Raw genomic sequence first — 22,948 nt, 5'->3', positions numbered from 1 at the left:
CAACAGCTACTCAATGATTGTCCCAGCGCAGTCTGGGAAACTGATCCCGATTGGCATGGAATTAAAACGTCCAAACAGCCAAGTTTTGAGAATGTGCTTGAAGGCCTAGATATCCACTTTGGTGCGGAGGTGCTGCGGGAGATATGCTAATAGGCCCCAATAAAGAGAGCTGGCATAATCTAACCATGAGGGGATCAGGATCTGAATCACTGTTTTCTGCTGTGGTAGAGGGAGAACGTAGAGAAACTTATTAAATTCTCTTTATAAGTTCAAAACAGGAGCCTAATACACTGGCCGCAGGTGGCCTACCGCTGTCAGTGTAGCTACATTTGTTCAGAATTTTTAACATTTCTTAAAATAGAATACAAATCCAAAAATCACCACAGAATGTCTTCAGGAAGACAACCAAACCTTGCTGAAGCCAAAACCTGTTAAAATATGGATGTCGTTTTTTGAGGTCCTAAACTTTATGATAATATCAACTCACAGTTCATTCTCCATGCAACTTCTATACTAACCTCATTAAGGTATTGTCCAATTATTCTCCTTATTGGGTGATTCAATGTGGAATCTTTATTGGCAACATCCTTTTCTTGATATTTAGTGCCTTTTTTCATCATGCAGATGTCAAACTGAAATCCATCACTTTAAGCATGACAAAATCATATGTCACAAGTGACAGTAATTAATATGTCTTGATTAGACCTATTTAAAATACCATATCTGAGCTTCCCCAAATTACCATTTAGAGATTAAGGAGTGAAAAATACTGTGGATAAAACTACATACTAAGGAAAGAAATGGGAGTATGTTTCTCACTGGTGATCGAAGTTTCATAAAGGCTACTCTTTTCCAGAGTAAACTTTCACCCCAATTAGGCCACAGTACTTATTGAGCAACTGTAATTTTACATTTATGCCAAACCAGATGTGGAGCTTAGTTCTTTCAGGCAGCCAGAAACTAGAATGCTCTGGTTCAATCTGTCCATGACAAAATGTTTGGGTGAGGCACACGTAGCTGCAAAGGTTACTGGAGCCATTTTATGGTATACTACATACTGATATTGTGTCTTCGGTCATTCTAACAAAAATAAATATCAAATGCAATTTCAATATACTTCATTGCTACATGGGCTTACCTGAGCACAGCCACTTCATTTCTGAAGGCCTGAAACTGTTCAGGGGTAGGATCTGTGACTTTTAGAATCTTCACTGCAACATCTCCTGTAAATGCAATAATCAACGATTTTAGGAATTGTTCCATACTGAACATCTCACAGATTGAGATTTCCATAAAATATAGCACAAACGTTATGTCACGTAGATCAATTTCTAATTAATTATTTTGTCTCAAAACTGTACAGGTAAGGGGTGGTTGTAATATACCAATTTGAACAAGAGAATGTAACATGCATATTGTCTGTGAGGCAGTCAGTAGAGGATTTAGAAAGACCAAATAATCCCTTCAGGATTACCATGGAATTTAATTTGCAGTTTTGGAGGGGCTGCATATCAAGCGTCTCGTGTTGTACCTACTCTCAAAGCCCACTTGCTGTTCCCTACATCACCCTTCGAAAAATGTGTAGTTCAACTGACTCTCCCACTTCAGGAAGAATGTATTCCTTTGTAAGCTGATCTGAACTTTTCTCCTTTTTAAACTGTTAAAATCATAATTAGTTATCCAACCTAATGAAATGTAATATATAAACTGTGTAAGCTTTGCACCAACATTGTTCTTGAAATCAGATGAAGGATTTACTTGCAGTTTGGTTTGCTTTTAAGCCTTACCAAAATAAAGATGAGTTCAAGGGTGAAAGTGAAGTATTTTCACTGAATGCAACACTTTGATTTAGTTTATTTTCTTAAGGTTCTCTCATAGTGAGAAAGCTCTCTCTTTTGGGTTTGGGAGAGTTGGGCAGCAGGTTAATGTAACGGAATGTAGAAAAAGATTAAATACAGATACATGTATGGATAAAACAGTGATGCTGAATTGGCACACTATGCAACATGCTGTATAAAACAGCAGATCTTAAATGCAAGAAAAGGTGAGTTTCTCGCAATGAAAGAAAGGGTTATTAGTTTGCAGGAATACAATGATCTGACGTCACTTGAAGATTCACAAATGAGGGCCTTGTACCACTCTTTACCGAAGTTAGGTTTAAACTCCTCGCTGCCAAAAAAGGTTTTATATGTTGTTTTAGTAAAATAACATTATTGGACATTTAACTCAAAATTTGCGCAGCGGCCCAACGAGTGAATATTTCATTATTAAAAATGTTATGTAAATATGCATTTGTAAATTTGGCAGCCAAGCAGGGTGAGGACAGCATTACTTGCCTATCAGTGAGGCTGCAAATATAAAACTTCAGCTTAATAGAGGAAGCATAATTGCATTATCTAACCTTTCACATATATATTACAAATCACTGACAAAGTCAAATCAAATGAATTTATTGTATAATATTTAAAAACCATCATAATGATATATACTATTAATTTCGTTATAAAATCAACTTTAAAATTCCATTCTTAAATTGCTATCGGATTGAGCGCAATACAGATAAAATGCAGTGCATCAGTTCATGGCTTTGGTACAAAAAAATATATATATATATGTTAGTCATGCATCGCTTAAAATTAAAAACAAATAGTACTAAAAAAGCATTGTCAATTATTAATCTATGAGCAGATTAGAAACGAAAAGTCAATAAGTGGTTGTTCTTGTTGAGAAGCTTTTGTGTAATGAGCTTTGAAGCACTGTTTGCTTTCAATTGTTGTGTACCGTGCCTCTCAACAGCAGTACAACACATGGTAATAAGCTCGATATCGAGTTTATTACAGGAAAGGTCGATTGCTAGGAGGAAGGGAGAAGCGAAGGCAAGACTAGCTTGAGAAAAAATACACGATTTTCGGATTTAGTGTCTGAAGGAACTTTAATAAATTAATAAAGTTCTGAAGTGGGAGGAGGAAGATATGAACTTTCAGTAGTTTCTCTCACCATTTGAGGAACTTGCGGAACTGTAGAAAAGAACACTTTCCTTATGCAGTCTAAAAAAAGCTGGACATATATGTGTATTCACATACAGCTCCCGTAATTTCCTTACATCCTGACATGCGAAAGCCCAGATAACTCACATAAAAAATGTAGCATTTCCATACACCAATCCACAATCCAGAAATATATTATTCGCTTTTTTTTAAGTAGGTCAGGGTATAGAGATGTGCGAAATTCATGCATTTTTCTTTTAATTATTCAAATTTTCGGGAATATTACGTACATCACAAAACGGACATAAGACACATTTTTAGTGCTTGATGGTGCCAATGCATTTTGCCTGAAAAAAATGATAACTCACATATGTCGCAGACAGCAGCCGCTCCTGTTCTGTTCATTCACCTTGATTGGTCAAATTATTGTTTAGTTGCTAATGAACCAACCATTTTGTGTGAAATCAGAGGGGGATAGAGTGAAGATGTACATTGCTGAAGCCAGACAGTTCAACAACACAAAACACCCCGCAGTTGCCAAGATACTTAATTGACGTTGTCAAATCAATGGTGGTTCATTGCATGGTGCAACTCAAGGTCTACAACTGGTCCAACACAGGTAGCACTTTAGAAGTGCTTTCTTCAGGATAGCCGTAACTCTTGTGGTACCACTGCAATGTAATCCTGTTGCACAAAATATTTCTGGGAAATAAACAAATAGCATTATGATAGTTTAAACAGAGGCTATCCTGTTTATATCTGTTTAAAAGGGTCTATTAATAACCAGAATATATTTTTGTGTCAATAGAAATGTTAATGAATGGTGATGTTAGGTTTGGTGCGTAACAATAACACTGCCCCCAGCCGGTTTAGGTATGACACAGACGGAAAAATATCAAAACGCTTTGCAACTCTGTTTATGGAAAAAACAGAAGGTCACTTTGACCTAAACAAATTTTGAGAGATGGGCTGTCAAAGCTTTGCACTTGATTTTGTTACAAGCTGACTAACATGTTGTATGTACTGTATTGCATCGTCTTGCATCCTAGTATTTATATAGCGCTTTATTTCCACAACAAGGATGTAAAACGCTCTGAGGGTGGAGTGTGCACAACAATCCATGTAATTACTATCACGGTTCCATTTGTGTTTGAGGATAGTTCCCTACAAGTCATAGTAAGGATGAGGTTTGAAAGGCTCTCAGAGGAACAAGGATACAGTAAGATGCTGTGCCACAATGTGTTTGTTTAAACCATGTATTAGGGTTTTCAGTCCATAATTCTACTCACTTTCTTTATACTGAAATACCTTTTCAATGTTGGTATTCCAAATATTTCGTCTCACTTTTTCTATGACCAGTTAATGTCATGCTCAGACATCTTTGAGAAATTCACAACCAAGGGGTGTTGCAATATATCCTACAAGTGTTCTGGTAGGCTGGTGTGCTTTTTTACAACTTAATGCCAGCTCTTGGAAATTTAGAAGTAGCCTTCTTTTAGTTTTTAGTTTGTAGACTTTATTACTATGGCTCCCAAAACTGGTAAACACAGACTTTACCATGCAATACTTGCTTCACTTTTGAGTTCCAGGAGTAAACCAAACACTCATGCTTGATCAACTAGGTGTCTCATGTGACCTCTCTCATTAGGCTTAAAGCACAGATTTTCAGATATCATTTTTGTAGCAATTTCTTTTCAACATTAACACCGATTCCGAGGGCTAAAATAACCCTGTCATGTATATGTTTTTGGATGATTTGCAAACTTTTACTGCAGAGGGATTTAATTTACTTTGAGACAGATGGGTTAGCCAGTGCATGGTTGTTTGGGCATTTGTTCTCAACCTTCTAACCTTGTCCAGTGCTCATTAAATATTCATACATCTTCAAATGTTTTTTCTTCCCCAAATGAACTGCCAGCGAACGGGTGAAATATATATAACACAGTAGCATTTTCTTGTCAATAAAAACACGGGTTGAAATGAAGTGAAAGCATAAATGAGTCACTTAATAGCTACAAATGAGTTCTATTTCAATTCTGCCTTGGTTCTTCTTACAAAAAATACACATGGGTTAGAGGGGCAGGTATCAGAGCTAGAGAGTTGTGATGCCCACTGGACTCACCCTAGCTTCTCCTCTCACAGTAAACACCAGCAGATCAGTAAGTTCTGCAGCTAGTCAGAGATGAGAAATACTAAAGGAAAGTCTCAGGATGGAAGGTCGAGATTCCATCCTTCTAAAACAATTTCTGGATTTAGAAGAGATTTCAGGAAAACACAACATGAGAAACTTAGGCATATGCAAACAATGGAATAGGGAGGCCATGCAGTCTGTTTACACTGGGCAGCCCAGCAGTATGATGGATAGGTTGTAGAAGGTGGATTTTGTCTTTTGCACCTTTCCCGTATTTTCTAGAAATAATTGTGCCCTCTATTCAGTAATGTGCATTCCAGTGATGTCAAGCATTGCATTCTAACATCTGAATAATGCTTTGGACCTCTGTTGAGGCCATGACTAATAAGTTACTTTCTTTGGGTAACACACTTTTTGTGGAATACACTATCTAACCACATATTCCTCACCTTAAAATACTCCCCCCATGCGCTAGACTGCTTCTGGAAACTTCTCTCCAGCAACACTCCTGCATGCCGCTAGTTGACACCTGTGAAAGTGATGGAGCAAAGCCCCATATAAGTGACACGGCTGCAAGATGATGTCAATTCTTCCCTTTCTGCGTCCGCCGATGTGGAGTGTGAATAGTTGTTGATACCAGTGTGCTGATTCCTAATGTAGAACATTTGAAAATGTTGAAAAGAAGCTACTCTACAGAATAGGGACACGGGAAAGCGATGAGGAATTTGGAGTTAGAGTATACACCAGGAAGAGTGCTCCCAAAGGTAAGTAACATTTTCTTCTGAAGTATATTTCTAACCGCAGATTCCTGACCTTAGAACAGATACCTGAGCAGTACCTTCCCAGTTGGAGGTCTGAGGAGTAACTCAGACCAGTCCTACAACTGATGAAGCTTCTCCTCCTTTTTTGAGAGATTAGGGGGCATAGAACTCTGGCAGAGTGATGTATTGCCCAATGTGGAAAGGAGTCATGACTTTAGGAAAGAAGGCAACCTGAGTTTTTAGTACCAGTTTGTCTGGGAAAAGGGTGGTGTAAGGTAGTTGTACCCGCAGTGCCAGAAGCGCACTCATGCAACAAGCTTAAGTAATCGCAATAAGGAAGACCATCTTTTAATTTAGGAGATGCAGCAAGCAGCTATGCATCGCTCAAAGGGTGTACACATGAGAAATGTCAAGACCAAATTAACATCCCACTGTGGCATCATAACGGTCTGGGAGGAAACATGTGTGAAATCTTTTATAAACCTCATCCCCATGGGTGATTTAAACAAGGACAGTTGGCCAAGCCAATGTAGAAATACCAAAAGGGCAGACAAATCACCTGTAATATTGTCCACTACGAAGCCTTGCTTGTCCGAAGGCAAAACAAACAAAAGAAAATACAAAAGCTTGACTTGTAAAAGGTCAATCTTGCACATGCTACAACATGCAACAACTGCCCAGTATAAATGGACGTTTTGGAAGGGCACCTGGCAGTGAGGATGACATCTACCACTGCAGACAGCAGATCAAACGTTGTTTAATGGCTGCCGTTCAGTCTTCAAACAAGGAAATGTAGACAGCATAGATTCAGGTGAAGCACCCTGCCCTGCTGCTGCAGCAGAAAATCCACCCGGAGCAGTAGCCTTATCGGAGGACAGATGCTCATTCTGAAAAGTTCTGAGTACCATACACTCCTGTCCCAATTCAAAGTAATTAGGATAGCTTTGGCTTGCTTGTTCCTGATCTTTTCCAGAACTTGCAGAAGAAGGAGCAGAGACAGGAAGGCATACAGGAATTCTGTATTCCATTTCAACCGAAATGCATCTCCTAGTGGAAGCTCCAACACACAAACGTTCAACATTGCGAGTTCTGGACAGTGGCAAAAAAGATCTAGCCAGGGTTCTCCCCAATGCTGGAAGATGCCCTGTGCCACCTCAGGAAAACGATGCCATTTGTGATCCGCTAGAGGCCGCTTGCTTAGTTTGCCGGCTCTGTAATTCACAGATCTTGCCAGAATCGAGATCAGGGAAATGTCCTGATGCCCCAACAAACTCCACAGATGCAGAACCTCCTGGCACAGGACCTAATTCTGTACACCTTGTTGCAATACCATAAGGCAGAGGTGTTGGCCTTGAGAACCTTCACCAGCCTCCCCTTAATGTGTGGCAGGAAAGTGTTCAAAGCTAGACGAGTGGCTTGCAACTCCAAACAGATTAACCCAGGCTTCTGTCGGAGACCAGAGTCCTCTGATCTGTACTTCCCCCAAATGACCTCCCTAACCCAGCCCAATGCATCCGTCAACACAGTCTGCTGTGTGTGTGAAAGAAAGAGAGGCCTGCTGCTAGGCCAATTTCAGCAGCCACCACGACAGACCCTGTATTGTCCCCGTCAAAATTTGGATGGCATCCAATACATTTCCTTGATTCTAGGCCCACCGGAACTCACATTCTAATGTACAGGCTGCCTTTGCCAACTGGTGTGATTGACAAGGAGGATGCAGGAGGCTAAGAGGCCAAGACGCTTTAAAGCTACTCTCACTGAGATTTGGGACAAGGGCTGAACAAATATCCTGCACTTGTTGTAGTGGACGAAAGGCCTTGAACTGTACTGAATCGAACATATCTCCAATGATTGGAAGCATCTGTGAAGCAGTCAAGGGAGACTTTGGCACGTAGATTGTGAACCCCAACGATATCAGGAGGTTCACCATTCTCTAGAGATGATTTAGGACTGACTGTGGCAAGCCCGCCTTCAACAGCCAGTTGTTGAGAGGTAGGGGGACACTAGTATCCCCTACCTCTGAAGGTAGGCAGTGACACCGCCATCACCTTTGTGAACCCAAGAGGATTGTGTTTGAGGCCAAATTGGTGAGCAGCAAACCGAAAGTGCTCCTGGTCTACCTTGAACCACATGTAACAGTGGAACTGCAGGACGGGTATTTGCAAATACACGTCCAGCAGGTTCAAGGAAACAATTAGACCCCCAAATATGGAGCAGACAGTATCTGAGCCAGCATGACTATTATGAATATGTACTCCAGAAAGAAGCCATTCATAGACCAAAGGTCCAAATTAGGCTGGAGCCCCCCCAATCTTCTTCAGCCCAAGGAAACCACAAGAATAACAACATTCTCCTCTTTCTGAGTCTGGAACTTTATCAATAGCACCTTTGGTGAGGAACTCTCACACCTCTTGTAACAGAATAGAGAGGAGCTCCTCTAAAATTTGTTCTGATGTGGGGGGGAAGAGATGGGGCAGGGCAAAAAGAAAGAGTACCGCATAGGCATAAATTAATGATTTATAGGACCTATCAGTTTTGTGATGGGTCGTCACCATGGCAAAAATGCTGAGTTCTGGTCCCCTAAAGGATGGGTGTGAGCCACTAAGTGCAAACTAAAGTACCTTGGTGGCTGTTGCCGCAGGAAAGGGGGACTGGGAAAACTGGTGCCCATGTCAACCTGCACAATGTCTATCAGACCCACATCTGTGGCTTCTGCAGTGGCTGCCTATATGCCAATCTCCTAGATTAGCCTCTAAATTCTCTGAACTGATGAGGGAATGGCTTTTTAGGGATCAAAGCCCCAGGGAGTGCACTGGGGCTGCACTTTAGTTAAAACGATTCAAGGCAGCGTAAGCTTTTTCATTTAAAAGGCATGAGCCAGCACAGCGTGCATCCACAAGAGAGGCTTGTACATCTCCAAAAAATACTGTGGAACACATCCACATGTGTCTGTGAAGCACAGCACTGGTGCCAACCGACCTTCCCAGGCGATTAGTAGTATTTAGGCCAGCACGAGTCCCATATTTGGCCAGGTCTTGTCTGTTACGAGTTATCTTAGCCATAAGGATTTTTCGACTCCAGGCAGGTTCTTGTAGCCCATGTCCCATAGGGAATGTGTAAACAAACAGCAGTGACTGATCTCAATGCCACGCTAGCAGATGAGAACATAGATTTTCCAAACATTTCGATCCTCCTACACTCCTATGCATAGAGATGAACTGGGAACCATCTCGCTGATTGCGGCTGAACCACCAGACTCTCTGGAATAGGATGTTTAGTGAGAAAATCCTGACCTCATAGTCAAGCTGGCAGAAGAGAACATACGTTTTCTAAACACTTTAATCCTCTTGGACTCCCATTTGTGAGGAATGAACTGGGAATCACCTTGCTGGTTTAGGCCTGAACCACCAGGCTTTCTGCAGTAGGATGCTTAGGGGGAAAATCACAAGCGAGATCGCCTTGGCCTCCTTGAAGGCTTCAATCTGCTGCGGTTGCACTTATGGCCCTGGAAATCCCGGGCACACTGGAATAATTTGAGGAATTAGCTCTTCTTTCAGGGACCTACATGGAGACTGACATTTTGAAGCCATTTCGCCCTCTCTTTGGATACAGAGTGGCAGGGCAGGATGGGCCTGAGTTACATTCACTTTTTTTGATTTGCGTTTAGACTTAAACTTGGACCTACTGCAGGGCTTCAATGGCAAAGTAGACCTCTTGTAGGAATGGCCTGGTGATGGAAATGGCTCTTTTTGCAAGGTTATCCCCAAATTCGTGCCTTTCTTCTTCTATTTATGGGACCCTCTTTTTGTTGTCTTTAGGACTCTGGGCACTTTACCACTGCTAATCAGTGCTAAAGTGCATGTGCTGTCTCCCTTAGAACTCGGTATAATTGGCTTACACCTGTTTGGCTTATTTATTTTACCAGTAAGTCCCTTGTAACGTGGTATACCATATAATCAGGATCTGTAAATTAAATGTTACTAGTGGGCCTGCAGCACTGACTGCGGCACCGACAAAGTAGCCTTTCAAACGTGTATCAGGCCTGCCAGTGCAGGGCCTGCTAGTGCAGTTTGCTGCCACATTGACTTGGAATTCAAACTACTTGCCAAGACCTAAACTATCTTTTCACTACACCAAAGTCACTCCTAGGGCAGGCCCTAGATGGCCCTATGGGCAGGGTGATGTGTATGTAAAAGGAAGAGGAAGGGTTATTCACACCTTACATGTCAATAGACTGTGTCCTGCCCTCTCATAATGAACTGATTACCCCCTACTGATGTCTGTAGACAGGGCTGGGTTGAAAGAAGGTTGTGTTTCACTTGAAAGGGTTCCTTTGAAGTCACACCCTGAAAAAACATTTTTTGGGGTATAAGTATAGGGGTTCTGACCCCATGATTTCAGAGCACGTTTGAGAACTGGGACTTCATCTTTGCCAGAAGGACTGCTGAGCTGTAAAAGGATTCATCTGGCCTGCTCTTCTGTTCTTGGACGGGGACCTACTGCTACTGGGTGGCTCACTGGATTGCTTTTCTGTTTGTAGGCCTGCTGCGAGCTGCTCAATGACTTTGGATAACCCAGGCACTATAAGGACTGCCAGAAGGAACAGCCATTCATTGTTTTAATGTGCTGGCTTGTCTGCACCTTTGTGCCCTTGAGTGCATCTCAAGGACCTCAGCGCAGAAAGAGTGCTGTGACCTGCTCCTTGGCTCTCCTAATCTAGCGCAGGGCAAGCTCTGTACACTTTCAGGCACTAGCGCATAGTGGGCGCTGACTTCAATCCTTCCCCTCACTACCAGTGGGGGACAAGCGCTTCATCTCCTCCTAGCGCTAGAGGAACGCTCCCTTCTTCGAATAAAGGACAAGTACCCGTGAGCCTCACAGCGGATGAGGAGCAAGGATTCGCTAAATTTGGCTATGTGCTACTCTCCTGTGTGGAGCGAGCACTGCCTTCAGGTCTTACAATTAGCATGAAGGGGTGCTTTCAACTTGGGCAGGAGTGTTTCTCTCTTCCATGGGTACCGCGAGGGGAAACACAACGTGCAGGTTTCAGGGGAGGAAGGTGCTGGTCCCAGACACTATTCTCCTCCCCCGCACCTCATTCCGTAAGGATTTCACCTGCTGCTGCCCTGCGCACTCGTGGGCAGAGGCCCCACTGCATGTCTGCACATGAGGAAACCCGAGGAGGATCCCAGCCCCCCTTGCTCGTGTCCCACCCCCTCTACCTGGGTGCCTTGCTATTGGGGCACTGAAACAGCACAAGCCGTCCGGGGTGAAACCTCCTCAGACATCCCCCTACGCCGCTCAGTTTTGCCACACCAAGCCGAGAAGATCATTGTGATGGCACGGAAGGTTGCGCTGGTGCTTCCGCGTCCTCCGCTCTGTCGGTGAGAATCCACAGTACCACACTGTATGTAATAGACATGAATGGGTTCCTGTTCTCACCAGTGTATATATGAAACCAGGCCCTTTAAAGATCACTGTAACCCTGAGAACAGAAGTACTGGGGGGGTTCCCGTATCTGTGTGGGATTATGATTACGGGTACTCCGCTTATGACACTGGGTGGCTTATGTACGTATGCTGGTAACTGGACACATCTTTTACCTGACACTTTTTATGCCTTGATGTGGTAGTGTGTGTCTTCTTGGTTCTGGACTAACAAGATAATAACTATTCTTCAGCAATGGCATGATATGCACAATTATCTTGTTTCCTGCATTTATGGCGATCTATAGCAGTTCAGGTTTTTAGTCCCAAGTTGGTTGTGTTTGATGTTGTGCATAACCACCAATACTGGGTTGCATGTCATGGGTGATTACTATATGACTCAGGACCAGAGGGACCATTATTTAGTAGTGATTTCATAAGCACACTTTTTATGATTCATGTCGCTTTGGCCTGCAACTATACATATAATATACTATACATATTTCTATATAATCCTGTGAGGAGTCTCTTTTGTTGTGTATTCATTGTGTCGCTGGTGTGAGAGTGGTGCACAAATGCTTTACACACACGATCTCTGGACATAACCCTGATTGCTCTGTGCCAAGCTACCAGCAAAAGTGATCTTTGGTGTGTAACTTACCGGCCCTGACTAGAGTGGTGGGTTGTACCAGGCTAAGTGCATATCCTAGCCAACCAGAAGCCCCTTTTCTAATAACTGGGGAGTGAGATACAATCCATGTCAGTGACTTGGATTAGGACTCCTGCAAGGGCTGCAACTTCTTTTTATGTTCTGCAACATATAGCTTTGCTTCTTGATCCCGGATCGCCTTCAGGTGCGTTAGGGTGCATATGTAACGCAAATCTGAGTGGACAACTGAGCGCAAACACCAGAAACATACCTTGTGCGGGTCAATGACAAATCTGCTTTCTAGATTCATGGCACAATTTGAATCCTGTGATTTTTGGAAGGAATATTAGTTGGGTGAGGAGCTTTGGATCCGCATTGGAAGGTGAGGAAGGAAAGTAACTGATGTCAGTGTGTAGGAGTGGCCTAAGATGCAGCTCGGTTTCACCACTTTTCATGCAGGATGGAGCCAACGTGGCGCTGCCTGGCGCCACATAGCAGTTCACAGGATTATTGCTGGAAAAAGTTTCTAGATACAGCCTTGGTAGTATTCTAAAGTGAGGAATCTGCGGGAAAGATACAACTTTATGTGTGGTGTGTAGAATGTGAGCTTCAGGAAGAGTATGGGTGATGTGTGTGTGGTTCGAAAGAGTGCTCCAGCAGTGTCAGAGTCAACTAGAGGTTGAGTTTTAGTGTGGAATAAAGCAGAATGGGATCAGAGAAATAGGGCTTTTTGAAGTGCCTGCAGGAAGGTCTGTATAAGGCTGCATGTCCCAACACAGAGGTAGACAACTTGGTTCCCACCATCCTTGTTAGTATCCACTATGTGCCATCACTGTGCATTTCCTAATGTCATCAACAGGTCCAAGCTTATCATTGCAAGGTGGAAGGAGAGGTTAAAAAGCAAGAATATTTAGAGGTTCTCATTATAATTATGACTGTGGAGGACAGAAGTCTGAACTCTTTAGGGTAGGAAATTCAGTCACTTTATTTGGACAAAGGAGTAGGATGTTCCCTTTTGGAGTCATTCTAAGTTGACCTCTCACTGGAAAATAGGCTACATACAGACAGTATTTTAGCTACTCTTTGGGGATGTACCTCCTTGTCCAGGTTCACATTCTGAGCAAAGAACTGGACCACATAGTCACAAGTGCAAAGCTGCCTTTCACCTGGCCATACTGTATACAGGCTGATGAGGAGAGGGTAGACATGCTTCCGCAGGCTTATTTGCTTCTTGGTGTACTACCCTCTGCCACACTTTATTTGCCACTCACAAGCAAAGGTGGGTTTCGGCAAGCTGCTCATGGACCAGCTTCTTTCTCTACCCTGGCTCCCAACAGAGCAGCTGAAGGAACTGCTGCAGGCCAACACTTGAGGGTACACCATAATGCTAAAGAGGAGTTTGCCACCTCGGTATAGTAATGAGGCTCATCCCATTAGATAGAGTTGTAAGAACTCTTCAAGCAGCGGGGCATTTCTAGCGTTGGTTTGTTGATCATCATGCTGGAGAGAGAGGTGGGCTTCATGTCACCCTGTTTCAACACTTAGATTCACTGTGTGCACACATACTGAAGTTCTTGGTTTCATCCTCTGAACAAGAACTACTAAAGAATCGAGAGAACAAGGCCCTATTGGAGCTTGGGACAAAACAACAGTCAGCAGCCACAAAATGAACAGGATTAAATAGGAGAAATGCTTAATCTCTTGCTGCTGGGTACAAGTGACCATACTACACTACAACAGAAGCACACACTGCCCTCAGCCCCAATCGTCGACAATGCTATACTTTTTCTTGGCAGGGATAAAGATGCACCATGCAGAAACTAAAAAATAAGTGATGACAGTCCGAAATGGAACAGTTTTAATTTCAAAACCTCTGTGATGTAAGAAAACAATTGTGTCAACAAAGAAAAATACTAATATGACAAAGTGTTCAAATATGAGAAATGTATAAAAATGTGGTCCTTCCTAGATTTCAGGAACAATTATATGGAACTGTTACCGTGTACACAATATAAATGAACAATTATTTAATCTGCTAAACTTACCTGGCCTTATCTCTAGCACTACAAAGAGTGCAACAATGGAAAAACAAATAAAGTATTTGCGACCTGTAATGGTTCTCTTGAGAGCTTTTTTCACTGCATAGTTTTGCTCAAGCAACAGTAAGGTAAATGCCACATAGACAATCCAGGACACAGTCATATATTTAAAACTTCAAACAAGGGAGAGACACTGTCTGCATGGAGAGGCATGATGCCAGTGTCAAGTAGATATGCAAAGTTTTTGGCCTTAGATCCCTCAATTGCAAATAAAACGAAAATCATGTGAATGGGGTTATAGATAAATCTTGGTAATCTGGGGAGAAATTCAGGACTGGGGAAAACCTGCAGAGAGATGGGAGTAGTTTTCTTGTGCTTTTCTCCATCGTCACTTGCATATTTCTTATTAATTACCTACAGATACCAACAGAAAATGGAGAGGGCTCAAGTTTGCAAGATTATCAATGCAATATTTTGACCAGGTGACCAAGTTATTAGGTGAAACCCTGATGCAGCCAACTGGCAACAGGGTCAGGATGGGTTGTAGTGCATCCAGTAGTCAGCTTACCTCTGCTCAATTACATGACAATGACAGAAATGAGGCTTCGTTTTTAAAACATTCGCTCAGAATAGCATACAAATATATGGACCAACAGAATGGTATTACACGGTCTGAAAAGAAGACCTTATTAATTAGAATATAGCTTGTTCCACATCACTCTTTTCTTCAACCAGCTAGAAAGCCTTGTGAAATGTTTGAAGAGTAACTCAGTTCCAGAGTAGTGTACTCATTATAGGTTTGAAACCTACTGGCCTAAGAAAGCAAACATGGGTACAACTGGTCGAATTCCCTTATAATATGAAATCATCTATGCAGGATTCCTTGTGCAGAAGATCTGTGGGCCATTTCCTACATCCCTTCCCAGTCATACAGAGCATTTGTTTCTACTAACGTGGCTTTAATCTTGCTGCATGCTTCATGTTTGAACTCTGAGGTGGCACTTTGTGCAGCTTCTTACAAAACACATGGAAATAAATAGATACATGAATAAAAAGCAGGAAGGAGAGAAGGTTTATAAGAAAGGATCTCACAGGAAATGAGATAGTTAGCCTCAGTTTAATTCACCCAATTCACTAATTTCCTTTTCTTGGGCACATCTTTCATTGGGATTCAGGATTTTGGGGCCTCCTGCCTGTGGAATGTACAGAAAAGCCAAAGGTTTCTAAAATGTTAAGATCGTGTGCTGAGGAAATGGACTGCGACCAAACGAGTGCAGCAGAAGTAGGTTATACTGTTTTCTATGGCCAACATAGGTTTGAGAAGATACAAGCAATCCGAAAAACAGTGTCCAACTTAATTCGAGCAGGGCCTGATCCATGTTAGATTTTCAGAAAATTCTCTAAAGATAAATTTACATACAATACGTTTGCATAGAGACACTTAAAGTAGTTAATTGTTGTCCTTGAAAACCTGGCATGGATGTTGCCATTCTGAACTTATGACAGGTAGAAAGAGACCCAGAAACAGAACCAACCCAGCACAGAGGTAAAGTGAAACTGCATTTCTAAAAAACAAAATAAGTCAACATTTGCAGCAACAGGCATTTACACAAAGTGAACGCTGTCAGCGTAAACCTAAATCAGCTAATTGTAGGATGGCAGCCATTTTAGAAATGCCAAGGCTAAATTTATTTGATATAGAATGTCGCTGTATCTGTTTGAGGCATGTAGCATGTATTAGAGTGATAGCAGTCTAGCAAACCCTTCCATGCCAGGCTTGGATGGAGCTTTATTCAACAGTGAATGACACCTACAACAACCTTCACCCACAAATCCAAAAGGCAATTTTACATCTGAAACTGGGGAGTATCTGCTAAGTCTCTGTCTTCCAGCTGGCTACTGACATAAGAATATCGCATAACTAGTAAGCTTAATTGTCGTGGCCCAAACTGAAAAGGGAGAGGAGCTTGCAGGAGTAAGGATTTAGTTTGCCTCTTTTAACAACATCAATTTTTATGAACATGATGCACATTTTCTGAACTGGTCAGATTGTGGGTCAAAACAAAGTACACTATTAATGTTGTCAAGTAAGTGTATTGTTTTATTGCATATACCATCTTAGCCCGCTAAAACTGTACAGACATTGAAGCACAATAACTGAGCTGCACCTTGCAATGGGTTTTCATTTTATACCGCATATACAGTAATTAATTTGGTAAAATATAAAGAGTGAAAAATAGGCATCAAGGAAACATCCAAAATGGGCACAAGATATGGATTTTAGAAGTAGGGGTTATTTGTAAAAATCAGAATTTGGGGATACCCATACAAGCATGTGAATTGGAGGGAATTTCTCAAAACAACTTCTTTCTCATCCACTGTCTTACATTTGGAAGGCACAAATGCAGAGAATGACAATTGGTAATAACACTTGTGCTCTATTCTATGCCCCCCTAAGCCTCCGATACAAATGGTACCTCACTTGTGTGGGTAGACCTAGTGCCCGCAACAGGAAACGGCCCAGAACACAACATGAACATAGCACGTTTTTCAGATAGACAGGGAGTGCGAAAGAGGGAGGAAGAGGAAAAGGCAGAAAGGAGGGGAGAGGAGCGCGACAGAAGCGAGTGACAGAGAAGAACGAGAGAATGAAAGGGAAAAACGAAACACGACGCAAGAGATTTGAGAGACAGCAGAATAACAGGCCCCGCACCAGTTGGATACCCCTTCAGCTCCTAACACGATGAGTCAGGATTAACTTATGCCCCTGAGCACTTGCTCTTTGCGAATCAAACCTTTTCCTGCTCCATTAGGAGGACCATTCTGCCCTGAAGAAGCCCTTTTTGTGTCGGGCCAAACGCGTTGGCTGTTCCTTTGCTGTATCAAGTTCCCTACACTAAATAAAAAATCTTCGGGAAGAAATCCACAAAAGCCTTGCATGGTTACTTACCGTATACTATTGAACTTTCTACTTTGACTTGCTTTTAATTGGATAACTTGGAGTGGTGCACCCCCTTATGTCCTACATAGCACATTTTTCCACTAATATCTGACCCTTTTTTTTTTTGCAATGTGCCTATCTATGGATTTTGGGTCCTAGCTCAGCTGGCACCTAGGGAACCCTAGAAAACCTGTACATTTTTTAAAACTAGACACAGAGGGGAATACAGGATGGAGTGACTTCTGTGGCTCTCACCAGGTTCTATTACCCCGAATTCGTTGCAAACCTCAAAACTTGTCTAAAAAACACATTAAACTCACATTTGTGTTATGGAAAGTTATGGAATCTGAGGGGAGCCACAAACTTCTTTCCTGTCCTGCCAGCATTCCCCCAAAGCTTGCGATAAAAATTGTACCTCCCTTCTGTGGTTAGGCCTAGTGCTCACAACAGGAAACGGCCCAAAACGCAACATGGACATGGTACATTTTTCCACGAAAAACTGACCCCTTTTTTGCAATGTGCCTAGCTGTGGATTTTGGGTCCTAGCTCAGCCGCCACCTAGGAAAACCTAGCAAACCTGTACATGTTTGAAAACTAGATAAGCAGGGGAATCCAGGATGGAGTGACTTGTGTAGCTCTCACCAGGTTCTATTACCTGGAATCCCTTGCAAACCTCAAAATTTGTCTAAAAAACACATTTTACCTCGCATTTCTGTGATGGAACATTCTGGAATCTGAGGGTGGCCACAAATATCCTACCACCCAGGGTGCCACTTGGTCTCCTGATAAAAATGATACCTCACTTGTGTACGTGGGCCAAGTGCCTGCAACTGGGAAGGGCCAAAAAACATGTAGAAATTGAATGGGAACCAAAGCGGGTCCAAAAGGGCAGTTTTTTTCCATACGTTTTTTAGGCTGACTGCTTTGGGCACCCATACAAGTGGGGTAGAATTTTTATCTGTACAGGTGAGGCAATGCTGGGTGGTAGAACTTTAGTGGATTCCTGTGGATTCCAGAAGATTCCATCAAACAAATGTCGGGAAAAGGGAAAGTGTGTGATTTCAGGCAAAGTTGGAGGTTTGCAGGGCATTGTGGGTAAGAAGATGGTGTGGGGTGCATGTGAAGCACACCACCCTTGACTCCCTCAGATAGTTTTCAAAAGTGTTTAAGTCTGGTAGGTACCCAAGCTCAAAAAGTGTTACCACTCACTATTGCAAGTGGGACGATATTGGGAGTTATCCAAGTTCTCCTGGCCCATATTAAAATCAGCACCCAAAACAGTCAAATGTCTTCTTGCTTGCCATTGGGATGAGATTCTTTAGTCCCTACGTGAGAGGGGATGGGCAGAAAAAGACTACTGCCACGTTCAGTTGGGGTGGTGGCATAGCTATGCAGAGGGTGGCGGGCAACCCCGACCCCCCCTTTTTTTTTTTTTTTATTCCCTGGTATCTAGAGGGCTGTCTAATCCTCCCATCGCCCTGTAGGCTGATTGGAGATCATTACCTCCATCTGCCACCCAGGGAGGCAAAAGACTGTCTGCCTATTTATTTGGGGTGGGGAGGAATGGCCATGCCCATGGTGTACAGCCCCAACCCTTCTTTTTTATTTTAAAAACAAAACACAATATTCCCTGCATCTAGTGGGCTATTCCTCACCACCCCTCCGGGGAGGAATGGGGGCTCCCCCAGGGGGACGGAAACACTTTGGTCCCTATTTGTGTGGGGTGGGGACATGGCCATGCCTAGGGCGGTTAGCCCGTTACACCTATTATAAAAAATAAAAAATAAAAATCCTGGTGTCTAGGGAGCTTTCTGTCCCCCTGGGGGGTAGATTCAGGGTAATACCCAGGGCAGAAAGACTGTGCCTAGTTTTCAGGGGAGGGGTGGGGGGTGCATTGCTGTGCCCATTATGGGCAGCCCCCATCCCATCTGCCACCTGGAGGTGGGGAGGATGGAGGGCAGTGTTGACAGGAAGACTATGGTGCAAAAGAATTAAGGGGCAGCAAAAGCCCTTGCCCATAGGGCTGCTCCTCCCTCCCGGGTGGCCTAGTGGAGTGGATCCCTGCTTGGGGATCGCCCGCCTGAGACGAACCCCAAGCAGAGATCCACTAGAGAAAGGTACATTTTGAAAGGGGTGACTCTCCCCTTTCAAATGGTACCTCTCCTGTTGAAATCGGTGCCGCCGAGAACCTAAGAAAATGAAAGCACATGTGCCGATCGGCTGATTTTACTTTCATTTTCTCCTGTAATGACGTTGGTGTGCACAGCGCGCCAATCATCAAGCAGGGGATATTTTTAGCATTGGTTGCTGGGGAACCTTTTCCCCAGCAACCAAGGCCAAAAACATCCAAATGAAATCCCTCACCACAGAGATTTTAAATATTGTATACGCGGACGGCTAGGAGCTGTCTGACCACATGAGCACCGTGGCGTCAGACAGCTTCCGACTGTCCAACACACAGAACTAGTTAAATCCATTTGAGCCCACAAGTGATCTGTGAACAAAGCTAGCCACAGTCTTGTTCCTACGTCTTAGGGTTGTGGTGGGTGGGTCAACATTTTAGAACAGGAGAGTGGAAGATTTTGGGGAAAAAAACTTGGGGGAATGTATTTTCCCCATTGATTTCTATTTAAGCAGTGGCAATTTCCGTCTGGAGGCCGCTAAAATAAAGCCATTTTTAGCTCCAAAAATCCTCAGTCTCCTGTCTGAATCGGGTATGTTGGCATGTATGGGAGAGGGGCACCCACTCCCACAGATGGAACCCCACAATCCTCTCTGATGCCATCAGGGGCAGTTTCATTAGCAGTGGTACTAAGGAGAATGAGCCCTAAATTATGTTATTCAGTTGTTCTCCTCTTCCTGACCGGAGACTGTGCAATTACCTGTTGCACCGAGTGCCAAGTTGGACAGGGTCCATTCCTGCGTAATGATTTCCCATATTTTCATTGGAAGTCTCAGATTAGAGAGTGAAACCTTTGTATGTATGGGAATTCAGTGACCTCAATTCCTGGTGGACACTTCATTCCAATGGAATAGGACCAATTGGCAAAGTAAATTAGAATGCTGTCCTTTTTTGGGGACTGGTTACAAGTATTTGTCTTCAACAAAATAAGTTCAAGCTTCTATTTGAATTAAAAAAACAACTTCATTTGAAAATTACAAACTCTGTCACACAAATCTATAACTCTGCTCGTTAATTCCACAGCCACTGAACGGAAGAAGTGTAAGTGTCCAATCAGATTTCAGCCTGAACTATGGAACATCAAGTGTCTCCGCTAACCTTAAGCGCTGATCCCAGATTAAATGGTTTATTAATTTCATTGAACTGCTGTAGATTCTCATTCTGTACTTTTGCAGGAACACATAACAGAAAAGCGAAAGATATCTTATGGGAAAATTGTCAGTAGTTAAGGGTTTTTGGGTCTGGCTTGACAACTCAAACGCTGTATGCCCTTATGAGATCAGCTGTTAAGGATGGTTAAGTAGTAATGAGAGGGGAGGCTGTAGCCTGCAGTTTGCCATCAGGCTTATGATCTCCATTTTGGCATTTCATATATAGGTGGTTATAAACTAAGAGGCCTTGTAATCTATGACTTACAGGCTACTGTGCCCTAGGCTGGTGCCTACACTTATCTAACAAGGAAAGGGTGAGTAAATGAGTGTCTACATGCTGATAGTAACAGGAGAAGTTTCAAGGCTTCCAGGCAGGTTTTTACCCTAAATGGCTGTTTCAAGCAAAGTTTTCTTAAATTACTCAGTATCTTCCACAGATCAAAACATAATGCTTATAAACATTGAATCCAACTCTCAAGACTTACTATTCAAGAGGAAAAAACTACCATGTTTTTGTAAACTTAGCAATAGGATTTCTAGGGTGCGACTTATCACCAGAAGGATATCCTGGCTCTGGAGAAGGTGTGTAGGTCGTATTTTGGGGGGTTCGTTGAAGAGTCAGGTCTTCAGCCTCTTGCAGAATTCAAGAAGAGAAGAGGAGTCCCTGACGTGTAGAGTGAGGCTGTTCTATGTTTTTAGTGTGATTATAGGAGACGGCCACGCCACCTGTTCTACTTTTGTGGATACAGGGGTGGGAAATGAGAGAAGGAGTGAGGCGGAGTGTTGGTGTATGGTGGGTGGGTGAAAATTAAGATGCCACTTGAGATGAGCTGGTCCAGTGTTGTGTAGTGCCTTGTATACATGTGTGAGGAGTTTAAATTGGCAAAGTTTGAGAATAGGTAATCGGTGGCTTCTTTGAATCTTTTTAAAATACAAGTATGTAAATAATATCAATTCTACAGTACTGTATTGTAAATTTATGGTCCAAAAAGAGATTGACAGACAACCCCTGCCCCTTTAAGAGTAATGCAAGTGCCACTACACAAACCATTACTGCACTCCAAAGGTGATGCAAGTCAGACAGACTATCCGTGACATCATTCACACTTTTAGTAAGGAATCTGATTTTATATACCAAGGGTGCAAAAAGTACATTACTTAATTGTGCTTTTAATTGTCCATCATAAGTAATTTTCACAAATTCATGAACTTTTAAGTACTGCTGCTCACCTGAGGAATCCCTGAACAGATTTTACTTAGTTAAAAGTTTCTTTTTGGAAACTTATTTGGAAAGAAGAGAGACAAAACTTGTAAATTCTTAATTTTTATCATTTTAGTTTGCAAAGGAGCATGATAAGTTACAATACACTGAGAATAAATAAATTCACCAAAAATAAAAACATGAAGGGTATAGTGCCATTAGTGCTGCTTTACATAAGAGGAAAACCTTTCTATGTTCTTGTCAATATGCCAGTACATGATGCATCTCAATGGGCATTGCATAGCAGCTTAGCCAGTTCATCTACTAAATGATGGGCTGGGCAAAGATATGTACCAATTCAAGTTTGTCACCCCGCTCACAGTATAAGAGGGGTAGGGAGAGTGGTTTATTAATTCAAATGATATACACATAATGGGGAACTTGGATAACAAGTAACATTTTAAGACCAAGGGATTATCTTTGATATCCACAAAGAGTAGAAAAGAATAGTAAGCTTGTTGCCAAATGATGGTGGCGCAGAAGCCAATTGGTAATGAAATGCACCCATAAATAATTTTAGGTAAATAAATTTCGTAAAGAGGCTTACTCTACAATAGCATTACCCCAGTAAACAGCGTCAGTACAGTATTGCCTGGCAAAAGTATGAGCCAATCTCCAAATTGCCACTTACATAATTCAGAAATACGGACATTTCCCAGGTGAGTAGCACTGCCTTCTTTTTCTTTACCAGAAAGGGATTGCCTCAAACAGGGCTGTTTGCTGTTGATAAACAGCCGGTCAGAATACTAACTTACAATGAATTGCATTAAGGATGCAAGCATGCAAGCTCAATGTACTAATTCACTAATGTTATTCATATTGATTTTCAAATCTCTTTAATCATATCTTGGTATTAGTCTCACAGCCTTCTTTACACACAATGTGTGAAGTTTCCTCTGTTGAAGGTGTTGGGAAAGAATGGAGGCAATTGGGTGGTGTGGTTAATATTATATATGATATTACATTAAGTGAAAATGAGCCAGGAATCCTTTGTGATGATTTAAGGTGAAATATTATGTAAGGCTACAGGCTCAAGGGACCTGAACCTTACTCATCATCCTAGATGGGGTAATGGCAACCAAGGCTACCTTCCATGAAATGTCCTGTTTCAAAGGAAGTGCATAGTATTTTTAATCACAGCAAATGTGCAAAATCAGACCAATCAATCAAACAGTTATAGAGCGCTGCTCCTCACTCCTGAGGGTATCCTGGTGCTGAGGTTACGCCGGTCTCAGTCGAATATCCAGGCCTTGAGTCCCATTCTGAATTCCACCAGGGAGGGCGATGTTCACAGGTGGAGAGGTAGGTCGTTCTAGGCGTTGGCGGTGAGGTAGGAGAAGGAGAGACCTCCGCTGTGGCATCAGCAAATGTAGGAGGTGTGTGCGAGGGCTAAGAAGGCAGAGCACAGGTATCTGGCAGG

The 22,948-nt window shown here is 42.5% G+C and overlaps 1 protein-coding gene across 2 annotated transcripts in view; it reads right to left on the bottom strand.

Moving 5' to 3' along the window:
* The window catches only part of RAF1 (Raf-1 proto-oncogene, serine/threonine kinase), a 363,516-nt gene that overhangs the window by 102,817 nt on the left and 237,751 nt on the right, over window positions 1-22,948 (bottom strand). For both annotated transcript variants that reach the window (XM_069206644.1, XM_069206643.1), the window contains exon 11: window positions 1,139-1,223. In XM_069206644.1, coding sequence (XP_069062745.1) covers window positions 1,139-1,223 — 85 coding nt within the window. The remainder of the gene's footprint in view (window positions 1-1,138; window positions 1,224-22,948) is intronic.

The sequence above is a fragment of the Pleurodeles waltl genome, chromosome 9 (assembly GCF_031143425.1).
Source record: "Pleurodeles waltl isolate 20211129_DDA chromosome 9, aPleWal1.hap1.20221129, whole genome shotgun sequence".
Lineage (NCBI taxonomy): Eukaryota > Metazoa > Chordata > Amphibia > Caudata > Salamandridae > Pleurodeles > Pleurodeles waltl.
The sequence above is the reverse complement of the archived record's forward strand: the minus strand, read 5'-3'. Positions and strand labels throughout refer to the sequence as shown.